Consider the following 12,716-nt stretch of genomic DNA (forward strand, 5'->3'; position numbering starts at 1 on the left):
TTTGGTGAGAAACCAATCACCAGATTACTTAAGAGATTCAAAGTCCAAGGTGCTGGGGATAGTTTATCCTTGGATAACATCTTCCAAATTCATGACCATACCACCTGCCCAACCATCTAGGGCAGCAGATACACAGGAACATCCTCATCTGCAAGTTCCCCTCTACCACCTTGACTTGGAAATACATTGCTGTTCCTTCAATAGGTGCAAATCCTGGAATGCCTCCCTAATGACATTGTGGGTTTACCTCAGCCAATGGACTACAGCAAGAAGCTGTTCACCACCACCTTTAGGATAATTAGGGAAAGGTAATAAATGCCCCCACATACCTGAATGAATAAAAATGATTCAACTTAATCAGCTCCACTCAAAACATGGCTTCTTAGAAGTAACAAACGTTCGTAAGCAGGGATCATTCTCTACAAGCAAAAGAAAATTTTCAATCTTCATACCTTTGTGGAGGTTGCTGGGAATTTGGGGAGTCTATTGTTCTCTGTTGCTTTGTCATCACAACGATCTGATAAATTAAAACTGATTTACAAATATTGGAAGCCTTTCCTCTTCTTGTATTAGATGTTATTATCATTTGAAATTTGACATTTATGCATTTGCCCTGATCAGCGCAAGACAAAAAGTTTTGATAACATGTCATGTTTTCAGGAATCTTCTAGACTAACTGTTCTCAAGTATGGTTGATCTGATTCTTCACTGTCAAAATCCTGAAATTAGCCTTGTAGTATGGCTAGACTATTAATCCCGAGACCCAGGTAATGTTCTGGGAACCCGGATTCAAATCCCATTATGGCAGTTGGTGAAGTTTGAATTCAGAACAAGAAAATCTGGTATTAAGAGTATCATGATGACTATGAGACCATTGTTGATTACTGGAAAGAACGTAAAATAAAAGCAAATTACTGCGGATGCTAAGATCTGAAACCAAAAGAGAAAATGCTGGAAAATCTCAGCAGGTCTGGCAGTATCTGTAAGGAGAGAAAAGAGCTGACGTTTCGGGTCTAACTGACCCTTTGTCAAAGCTGGAAAGAACATGTTCATTAATGCCCTTTCGGGAAGGAAACTACTATCCTTACCGGTCAGAGACAGCCACAGTGAATTTTTTAAAAATTGTGATCAAGAATGGCCATTTTAGAATGTCGATAGGGGGAGCTTTTGCTACGATATTGCTGTTGAACATTCAAATATATACCAAGATATCATTCTCGACAAGATGGAAGCTAACTGCTTGATATTTGTTTATTATGGTTGTTGGAATCAATTATCTAACTTAGGACAAAGCTGTAGGAATGTCTCACAGTTGAGTCCTTAACCAAACTATCTTCAATTGACATGCTCTCCAACATCATCGATACCTAAAATGTTCAGTAGCAGTCTGCAACATTGTACAAGACTCAAAATTTAGGCCTTCCCTAATAACTGGCAGGAAACATTTGCAAAACATAAGTGCAGTCAATAACCACCCCCAATAAAAAGAAAGCAAATTATTTCTCAACAGTATTACCATCAGTGAATCTAACACCATCATCTTCATGGCAGCACTCCATGAACAGAACTTAACGAGACCAACACACACATACACACACACACACTTTTTGTAGAGAAGCAGATTAAAGTCTCCTTTGACAATGCCTTCTAAACTAACAAACTCCACCATCTGAAAGAATAAAGGCAGCAAATCACGGCAGGAGCATCACCTGTACTTTCTCCTGCAAGTCCCACAGCTTCCTCACCTCAAACCGTACTGCTGTCTTTCCATTGTATTTGGGTCAAAATCCTGGAACTCCCTAACAGGAGCATGATATACCTTCATGGCATGGACCCTGGTGATTTAACAAAATAGCTTGCCACATTAAGCAATTAGGATGGGCAATACATTTTGGCCTTCTGTAACTCTCATACTCCATGAATGAATTAAAAATACCTTCTGTAAATCTGCAATGATTACGCCAAACTGGTGATCGCAGAGCATCTTCCAAAGAGTTAGTGTCTGACAGGTGTAATGGATCAACTGCTGTATACCCTGTAGTGACAGCTTCTCATAAGCCTGTGCTTCGGCTGAGGAAAGAAGGAGCAGGTTAGTCCTGAGGTCAGGTTTGAAGACTGCGAAGTTTAGAAATGAATGATATCACACAATCACAGATGTACATGTAGAAACATTAGCAGGCTATTCAGCCCATTGAGCCTGCTCCACCATTCAATACCATCATGGGTGATCGAATTCTTCAGTGCCTTTATTCACCTCATTCAACTGATAATCGGAAATCAATCCCTACCTAAAACATACTCAGAGACTGAGCTTCCACAGCTCTGTGGCAGAGAATTCCAAATATTCACAACCTTCTGCGTTAAAATAATTCTTACCCTCAACTTAAATGCTACCCTTTTATTTTTAAATTGTGCCCCCTGGTTTTAAACCTTCCAATCTGGGAGAAGAATTATAATAGATTTAAAATTATTGTCAGAGACGAGGTTCTGAATGGTTTGGCAGATTTATAAGTTGATAAATGGAGAAAAACATGAGAAAGGTGCAAAACAAAAGGCTTTGGGAACACTTGTGCATGAAATGCAGAAAGCTGGCAAACGATGAAGCAGGTAATCAGCAAAGCTAATAGAATATTGACTTCTACTTTAGGGTGATTGGATTATAAGAGTAAGGAAGTCACTCCAACTGTACAAGGTCCTGTTGAGATCACATCTGGAGCACTGAGTGTAGCTTTGGTTCACTTACTTTAGGAAATATATCATTTCAAAGGAAATACTAGAGAAAAGGTTTACTAGGATTATCCCTCATTTGGGTGAATTGTCTTATGAGCAAAGGCTATGCAGGTTGGGAATCTAAGTTGAGAAGAATGAGAGGTGGTCTCATTTATTCTTAAAGGGTTTGACATGGTAAATGCTCAGAGAATGCTGGGGAGGTGATGACCTAGTGATGTTATTGCTGAACTGTTAATCCAGAGACCCAGGTAATGTTCTGGGGGCCTGGGTTCAAATCCTGCCTGCTCAGATGGTGCAATTTGAATTCAATAAAATTCTAGAATTAAGAGGTTAATGATGACTACAAATCCATTGTCGATTGTCAGAATAACCCAACTGCTTCACAAATGTCTATTAGAAAAGGAAATTGCCACCCCTATCTGATCTGGTCTACATGTGACTCCAGACCGACAGCAATGTGGTTGACTCTGAACTGCCCTCTGGGCAATTAGGTATGGGCATTAAATGCTGGCTGAGCCAGCAACACCCTCATCCTGAGAGCGAATTAAAAAAAAGTCTCCCTTACTGTCTCAGAATAAAGAGGTACAAATCTAAGGCAGAGATGAGAAAGAATGATCGCTCTGCGATTTGAGCCTTTGGAACTCCTTGCTATAGAGAGTTGTGGGGGCAGAGTCCTTGTGTACAATTAAGGCTGAGATAGATAGATTTTTGAACAGAAGGGGAATCAAGGGTTGTGGGTGTGAGGAATATCAAGTCAGCCATGATCTTATTGATTGACAGAGGAGGCTCAAGGAACCAAAAGGCCTACTTTTGTACCTTTACTGATGGAGTCATAAAGTTACACAACAGAGAAACAGGACCTTCATTCCACCATGTCTATGCCAACTAACAGACACCATACTGATCCCATTTACCTGCATTTGGTCCATCACCAACAACATCCTGGCATTTTAAATGCTCGTCCAAGTGCTTCTTAAATGTTGCGAAAGTACTTGCTTACACCACCATGTCAGGCAGTCCGTTCCATACTCCACCCTCTGGGTGGAAAAAAAACTCTTCCTCAGACTTCCTCTAAATCACTTACTCCTCACCTTAATCTTAGGCCCTCTGGTCTTATAAATCTCCAGAACTGGATGACATGCATCCGAAGCATTTGACTGAGGCAAGACAGGAACTTTTAGGAGTACTTCCAATATTTTTCAATTCCTGTCTGGCCACAGAAAAGGGGCCAAGGGACTTGAGGACAACAATTATGGCATAATTACTCATCAAAAGTACAAAGGATAAATCTGGAAACTATAGACCAATCAATCCAACCTCAGTGGTGGGGAAACTATCGAAAGGAATTCTGAGGGATAGAAATAACCTGCGCTTGAACAGACAGGGAGTAATCAACAACAGTCAGCACGGGAGGTCATGGATGACCAACTTGATTTAATTTTCCGAAGAGGTGACCAGGTGTGTGGATAAGGACAATGTATTCAACATTGTCCACTTGGAGTTCCACAGGCTTTTCATAAGGTCCAACATGGGAGACTGATAGTGAAGCTTAAGACCCCATGAGATCCAAGGAAATCTGGCTACTTGGATCCAGAATTAGCTGACCAGCAGGAAACAGAGGGAGATGGTCAAGTGATGTTGATGTGACTGGAAGCCTATCTACAGTAGGGTTCTACAGTGATCACTGTCAGAGTTCTTGCTGTTTCTGATCATATAAATGATTAAAACTTGAAAGTCGGGTGGTTGATCACTAAGTTTGCAGATGATACAAAACTTGATAGGGTGATAAACAGGGGCTCGCCTTATATGACTGGAGTATATAGATGCTGGTCAGATGGGCAATCTATGGCAAATGGAATGCAATCTGGATAAGTGTGAGGTGACGTACTTAAGCAGGACAATCAGTCCATGGAATACACGTGGAATGGAAGGACCATGGGAAGCACTGAGGAACAGAGGGACCTTGGTGTGTATGTCCACTGGTCCTTTAAAGGAGCGGGACGGAGATGAAGTGATCAAGTCAAAGAGGATAGTTGCCTTTATTAGCCGAGGCCTGGACTTTAAGAGCAGAGAGGGTGTGCTGGAACTCAGTCAATGTTCTAGGGACCTGGGTTCAAACGACACCATGGTAGAAGGTGGAATTTGAATTCAATTTAAAAAAAACTGGAATTAAAAGTCTTAAGGTGATGATGAAACCATTGCTGATTGTCAGAAAAACCAATGTGATTCATTAATGCTCTGTAGGGAAGGAAAACTGCCACCCTCACCCAGCCTGGCCCACATGTGATTTCACATCCATAACAATGTTGTTGACTCTTACATCCCCACAAAATGGTCCAGCAAGCCACGGAGTTGTAACAATTTCAACCAAATCTCGACAAAGAAATGAAACCAGATGGATGAACTGGAACCAACCTCAGCACAGGAAAAGACAACAGCAAGAAACAGTCTTGGTGATTTTGCAAAATCCTTCTTACTAACATCTGTGGATTGGTACCGAAATTGGGAGTGCTGTCTCAAAGACTACTCAAGCAACAGCATGGCATTGTGTAGTCATATTCACGGAACCATGCCTTATACACAGCTCTAACTCACTGGAGAAGGTAGTTCCACAAATATCCTCAACTGCTAGGAAAGGGGAGCCAAGCATGTGACACACCTTGGCCTCCTCCAGGGATGTCCAGCATCACAAATACCAGTCTTCAGACAATTTCATTCACTCCCATGTAATACCAAGAAACGGTTGGAGACACTGGATACAGCAAAGGCTATGGATCTGGACAACGTTCCAGCAATGGTACTGAAAACTTGTGCTTCAGAACTTGCCGCACTCTCAGCCAACTTATTTCATACAGTTACAACACTGGCATCTACCTGACAATGTGGAACATATCCCAGTTATGTCCTGGACACACAAAGCAGGACAAATTCAACCTGGCCAATTACTGCCCCAGCAGTTTACTACTGATCCTGAGAAAAGTGACAGAAGGAATCATCAGCTAGCAAGCAGCAGCTGCTCAGCGACACCCAGTTTGGGTACGGCCAGGGTGCCTCAGTTCCTGGCCTCATTAACAGCCTTGTTTCAAAATTGGGCTAATGAGCTGAATTCCAGAGGAGAGGGGAGACTGACTAACCTTGAGATCAAGGTCATCGTTGCACCAAATAAGATCTTGGGGAAGTTGGGACCTCTACAAACAGGATGGTCTTCAATTGAACCAGAAGGGTACGAATATCCTGGGTGGGAAATTTGCTGGTGCTATTCGGGGGAGTTTAAACTATTTCAGCAGGGGGATAGAAACCTGAGGTGTAGTTCCAGTGCACAGGAGGATGAGAGTAGGGAGGACGTGGTCAGGATTTCATGGTCACAGGAACGCGCTGGCAGACAGCTAGCTGGTTTGAAGTGTGTCTACTTCAATGCCAGGAGTATCCGAAAGAAGGTAGGTGAGCTTGCAGCATGGATAGGTGCCTGGGACTTTGATGTTGTGGCCATTTGGGAGACATTGATAGAGCAGGGTCAGGAATGAATGTTGCAGGTTCCAGGGTTTAGATCTTTCATTAAGAACAGGGAAGGCGGTAAAGGGGGGGGAAAGAGGTGTGGCCTTGTTAGTCAAGAACAGTATAACAGTGGCTGAAAGAATTTTGATGAGGACTCATCTACTGAAGTGGTATGGGCTGAGGTTAGAAACAGGGGAGAAGAGGTCCTTTTATAGGCCTCTGCAGAGTTCCAGGGATGGGGATGAAAGGATTGACAAAATGATTATTATGGGGGATTTTAACTTCCCTAACATATAACTCAAGTACATCGAATAGATCAGTTTTTGTCCAATGTATGCAGGAGGGTTTCCTGACATAGTATGTCGAAGGGCTGACAAGAGGGGAGACCACACTGGATCTGGTGCTTGGAAATGAATCAGGCCAGGAGTTTGATTTAGTTGTAGTCGAGCACTTTGGAGAGAGGGACCATAATTCGGTTATGTTTAATTTAGTGATGGAAAGGGATAGGTACATGCTGCAGATCAAGAGTTATCGATGAGGCAAGGGCAATTATAATGCGATTAGGCAAGACTTAGGATGCAGAGAATGGGGTAGCAAAATGCAAGGGATGGGGACAATCAAAATGTGGAACTGTTTTAAGGAACAGATATTGCGTGTCTTTGATAGGTATGTCCCTGTCAGGCAGGTAGGAAGTGATAAGGTAAGGGAACCATGATTTACAACAGAAACTGCATCTCTTGTTAAGTGGAAGACGGAGGCTTGTGTGGCGCCGAGACGAGTTCGTTCAGATGAGGCGATGGAGAGTTACACAATAGCTCGGAAGGATGTAAAGAGAGAGTTAAGAAGAGCAAAGAGAGGACATGAGCAGTCTTTAGCAGGTAGAATAAAGGAGAACCCTAAAACTTTCTATAGGTATATGAGGAATAAAAGAACAGGGAGGGTGGATAAAGAGGAGGGGGTGTAGCATTGCTAATCAGAGAGTGCATCACAGCTACAGAAACGAAGGTTGTTGAGGAAGGTTTGTCTACTGAGTCAGTATGAATGGAAGTTAGGAACAGCAAGGAAACAGCCACCTCATTGGGGGTCTTCTCCAGATCCCCTAATAGCAGTAGGGAGATTGAAGAACTCGTAGGTGGTCAGCTTTTTGAAAGATGCAGATGGAGCAAGGATACTATTATGGATGACTTCAACTTTCCCCATATTGACTGGAACCTCCTTAGTGCAGATGGTTTGGATGGTGCCTTTTTTTGTCAGATGTGTTCAGGAGGCTTTCCTTACTCAGTATGTAGACAGACAGACGAGAGGAGAGGCCATTTTGGATTTGGTGCTTGGCAATGAGCCAGGACAACTGTCAAATCTTGCAGTGGGAGAACACTTTGGGGACAGTGACCACAACTGCCTCACATTTACCATAACCTTGGAGATGGAAAGGAGCAGTTACCAAGGGAAGATATTTAACTGGAGAAAAGGAAATTATGACACTATCAGACAGGAGTTGGGAAGTACAGACTGGGAGCAATTGTTCCACAGAAAGACCACATCAGACATGTGGAGACTGTTTAAGGAGCAGTTGTTGCGAGTGATGTATGAATTTGTTCCTCTGAGACAGGTAAGAAGGGGTAAGATTAAGGAGCCTTGGATGACATGAACAGAGGAACTTCTCGTCAAAAGGAAGAAGGCAACTTACGTAAGGTGAAGAAAGCAAGGATTTAGCACAGCTTTAGAGGATTACAGGCTTATGAGAAAGGAGCTCAGAAATGGACTGAGGAGAACCAGGAGGGGGCACGACAAAGGCCTGACAGGAAGGATTAGGGAGAACCCAAAGGCATTTTACTCATATGTGAGGAATAACAGAATGATCAGGGAGAAGGTAGGGCTGGTCAGGGATAGCATAGGGGACTTGTGCATGGAATCTGAGCAGATAGGGGAAGTCCTCAATTAGTGTTTTGCTTCGGTTTTCACTAAGGAAAGGGACCTTGCTGTGAATCAGATCTTTGAGGAGCTGGGAAACAGGCTTAAACAGATCAAGATTGATGAAGTTGAAGTACTGGAAACTTTGGCAAACGTTAAGATTGATAAGTCCCCAGGGCTAGACCAGATTTATCCTAGGCTGCTCCGGGAAGTGAGAAAGGAGGTTGCTAAGCTGCTGGCGAAGATCTTTGCTTCCTCACTCACCACGGGAGTCGGACCAGAGGATTGAGGGAGGTGAATGTTGTTCCTGTTTTCAAGAATGGGAGTAGGGAAATCCCTGACAATTACAGACCAGTCAGTCTTACATCAGTGGTCAGCAAAGTTTTAAAAAGAATTTTGAGGGATAGGGTTTATGACTATTTGAAAAAGCATAGCATGATTAAAGGCAGTCAGCATGGCTTTGAGAGGGGCAGGTCATGTCTCACAAATCTTATTGAGTTCTTTGAGGTGGTGACAAGACAGGTCGACAACAGTCGAGCAGTGGATGTGGTGTACTTGGACTTCAGCAAGGCATTTGATAAGGTTCCCCATGGTAGGCTCATTCATAAAGTCAGGAAGTATGGGATACAGGGAGATTTGGCTGTCTGGATTCAGAATTGGTTGGCTGACAGAAGGCAGAGATTAGTTGTAGATGGAAAGTATTCTGCCTGGAGGTCAGTGGTGAGTGGTGTCCTGCAGGGCCTCTGCTCTTTGCAGTTTTTATAATTGCCTTGGATGAGGAGGTTGAGGGGTGGTTTAGTAAATTTGCCAATGACACAAAGGTTGGAGGTGTTGTCGATAGTATCGAGGGCTATTGCAGGCCACAGCACAACATAGACAGGATGCAGAGCTGGGCTGAGAAATGGCAGATGGAGTTCAACCTGGATAAATGCGAAGTGATGCAGTTTGGAAGGTCGAACTTGAATGCTGAATATAGGATTAAAGACCGGATTTTTGGCAGAAACAGAGGGATCTTGGTGTTCAAGTGCATTGATCCCTCAAAGTTGCCACCCAAGTGGATACGGTTGTTAAGAAAGTATATGGCGTTTTGGCTTTCATTAACAGGGGTATCGAGTTTAAGAGCCACGAGGTTTTGCCACAGCTCTATAAGACCCTGTGAGACCACACTTGGAATATTGTGTCCAGTTCTGGTCACCCATTACAAAGAAGGTTTACCAGGATGCTGCCTGGCCTGGAGGGCTTGTCTTTCGAAGAAAGGTTGACTAAGCTTGGACTTTTCTCTTTGGAGAGGAAGAGTAAAAGAGGTAACCTGATCGAGTTATACAAGATAATGAGAGGAATGGATAGAGTCAATCAGAATTGGAGCAAACTCTCCGCTGATTGGGACCAAAGATCTTGGTACATCGAAAGATGGTTGTGGTTGCTGGAGGTCAGTCATCTTAGCAGGAGTTCCTCAGGGTAGTGTCCTCAGCCCAAACACCTCTAGCTACTTCAATACTAACCTTCCCTTCATCACAAGGTCAGATATGAGGAAGTTTGGTGAGTCCCAGTCTTTCCAGATCTCAAATCTGGACGGCACGGCACGGTGGCACAGTGATTAGCACTGCTGCCTCACAGCACCAGAGACCTGGGTTCAATTCCCGCCTCAGGCGACTGACTGTGTGGAGTTTGCACATTCTCCCAGTGTCTGCATGGGTTTTTTCCGGGTGCTCTGGTTTCCTCCCACACTCCAAAGATGTGCAGTTTAGGTGATTTGGCCATGCTAAATTGCCTGTAGTGTTAGGTGAAGGGGTAAATGTCAGGGAACGGGTCTGGGTGGGTTGCGCTTCGGCAGGTCGGTGTGGACTTGTTGGGCCGAAGGGCCTGTTTCCACACTGTAAGCAATCTAATCTAATATAAAAAAAAGTCCTCCACTCCCAGCAACACCTGGTAAACGTTTTCTATATGTTCTCCAGTTCAGTAAAGTATTCCAGTAGAAGCCTCACCAATGCCCTATGCAACCTCAACATGATGTACTAACTCCTATACTCAAAGGTCTGAGGAATGAAGTCAAACATGCCAAATGTCTTCTTCACCACCCTGTCTACCTGCGACGCAAATTTCAAAGCATTATCTACTTAAACCCCTAAGTGTCTCTGTTCCATAACAATAAGTAGGGCCCTACAATTTATTGCACAAGTCCTGTCATTAACTATTTCTGAAATAGATGTCATTTTTCAATCATGTTTTCTGCTAAATTCCTTTCTGTCCACACCAGCCAACTACGTCATCATTGCTTTTTCATTACCCTGACGTTTAGCAGAATTGTTTCCAACGTTTCTATTCTGTAACCATTTGATGATTGCAGTTTAAGTGAATCTGTAAACTACTCACTGTGGTATTTCCTTTGTAGCTCCTGTTGAACTTGCTGTGAACCTCCATCAGGACGTATGAAACCCAGCAGCCGCTGTGGTACATTGGAAGCACTAAAACTGCAAAAGTAAATGTTAGCCAGTTCAGAAAACCAATGCTATCAGTATGGGGTAACATTCTGACCAGATAGCAAGGGGTAACAATCACTGCCTAGATGCCGCAAGGCAACATTCACCTGAAGATGCAGGAGCAAAAACAAGTCATTCAGCCCATTGAGTCTGCTCTGCTATTCAATGAGATAATGGTTGACCTGATAATCCTCAACTTCATGTTGCTGCTCCTTCCCCATGATCCTTGATTCCCTTAATGATTAACAATCTGTCCATCTCAGCCTCAACAGCCCTGTATGATAAACATTGCCACAGATTCAAGTCATCAACTTGATCCAATGAGACAACACTCAGGGATTGCAGTGTGTGGGGAACACCCACTGACTGTTGAAAATGCTCACTGAGTAAGCTGTCTGACAAGGTAAACATATCAAATTTCCAGTTCTAAAGAACATCAGTGAACCTGATGTGCTTTTACAACAATGGTCAATATAAAACTGACAACCCTATACTGACTGCAGCGTGCTGGACATCATGTACTGCTCATACAATGCAGAATGTTGCACATTGCTCGCATAGTGCAGGACTTCGCTGCTTGACTGCATAGTGTGGGACGTTGAAAACTGAACACCAAATAGTGTCCCTCACGAACGGAGGGGTTTGGTGTTGGTATTACCTTCACTTCTGCTGCCCATTAATCTTACCTTGCATTTCCCAGAGTTCCAGATCCAAACTGGGAGTTTCTATCAAGGAATTCCCGCAATCCATTAAGTTCAAGCAGAATGCTCGCCAGACATTTTGCAGCAACACTGCTCTCAAACTGCAGGAAATCATGAATGAACCAGCATCAGCAAATTGCAAACTCAGTCCATCAAACACACCGTGACAGTTCGCAACACCTAAGAAAGGAGCTCACGTCAGCCCTGGCCACAAGACAGAGCATCACAGGCCGGGGGACAGAGGGTCAGAGGCCGGCGGACAGAGGTTTGGTTGATGAACAAAGGATTTTTGTCTAGCACAGGTCAGCAGTCTGGGGGTTTCAAAACGACTATCACCAAGGGAGCATTAGCCTTACTGGGTGCCAGGGATTTTGCTGGGGCCAAAGGTCAGCTGTACCCGGGGCTGGAGGAGCTTTACATAGGAACATATGAAACAGAGACAGAAGCAGACCATTCAGCCCCCAAAGCCTGTTCTGTTCTTGCATAAAATCATGGCCAATGTGTTGTTTTGATTTCTACGTTTCCATCTACTGCAATAATCCTTGATTCCTTCATCATCTTACACAAAATTTAATGGTCCTATCCCACCACCTGAGTGGACGAAAGTTGCGTAACCCTCTTCGGAAGGGTGGCCTTGGACTGGAGGATAGATGGGCCTGTTAGATGTGCAGTTATATGGGTCGCTAAGGTAGCCTATGGGACTCTTTTGCCTTTATCAGGTGAAGCATACATAGCAGTGAGATCATGTTGGAACTCAAGACTTTGATTAGGGGTACGGTGGACTGGTTAATGCATTCTCAAAATGATGTGATTGAACTGGAGGGGCTGCAAAGTAGGCTCACCAGGATGTTACTGGGGGAGAGCATTTAAACTGTGAAGAGGCACTGGATAAGCTAGGGTGGTTTTCTTTGGAGCAGAGAAGGTTGAGTGGGGACCTGACAGAACTAAGGTAGATATAACATTATGAGGCGCATGGTCATTATGGATAGAAGGCAGCTGTTTCCCTTAGTTGAAGGGTCAGTAATAAGGTGGTGACTTGAGTCAGAAGAGGTCTTGAATGAGTACTTTTCTTCAGTATTTACAAATGAGAGGGACCGTATTGTTGCAGAGGAGAGTATGAAACGAACTGGTAAGCTAGAGGTGATACTTGTTAGGAAGGAAGATGTGTTGGGCATTTTGAAAAGCTTGAGGATAGACAGGTCCTCCGGGCCTGACGGGATATATCCTAGGATTATGTGGGAAGCAAGAGAGGAAATTGCAGAACCGTTGGCAATGATCTTTTCGTCTTCACTGCCAATGGGGGTGGTGCCAGGGGACTGGAGAGTGGCGAATGTTGAGCCCCTGTTCAAAAAAGGGAATAGGGATAACCCCGGGAATTACAGGCCAGTTAGTCTTACTT

The 12,716-nt window shown here is 43.8% G+C and overlaps 1 protein-coding gene across 2 annotated transcripts in view; it reads right to left on the bottom strand.

Moving 5' to 3' along the window:
- Positions 1-12,716, bottom strand: part of nup155 (nucleoporin 155) — a 213,449-nt gene that overhangs the window by 47,825 nt on the left and 152,908 nt on the right. For both annotated transcript variants that reach the window (XM_072592775.1, XM_072592786.1), the window contains 3 exons: positions 11,303-11,418; positions 10,510-10,607; positions 1,937-2,070 (listed from right to left, as the gene is read on the bottom strand). In XM_072592775.1, the coding sequence (XP_072448876.1) occupies positions 1,937-2,070; positions 10,510-10,607; positions 11,303-11,418 (348 nt within the window). The remainder of the gene's footprint in view (positions 1-1,936; positions 2,071-10,509; positions 10,608-11,302; positions 11,419-12,716) is intronic.

Source organism: Chiloscyllium punctatum, chromosome 2, assembly GCF_047496795.1.
Source record: "Chiloscyllium punctatum isolate Juve2018m chromosome 2, sChiPun1.3, whole genome shotgun sequence".
NCBI classification, from domain to species: Eukaryota; Metazoa; Chordata; class Chondrichthyes; order Orectolobiformes; family Hemiscylliidae; genus Chiloscyllium; species Chiloscyllium punctatum.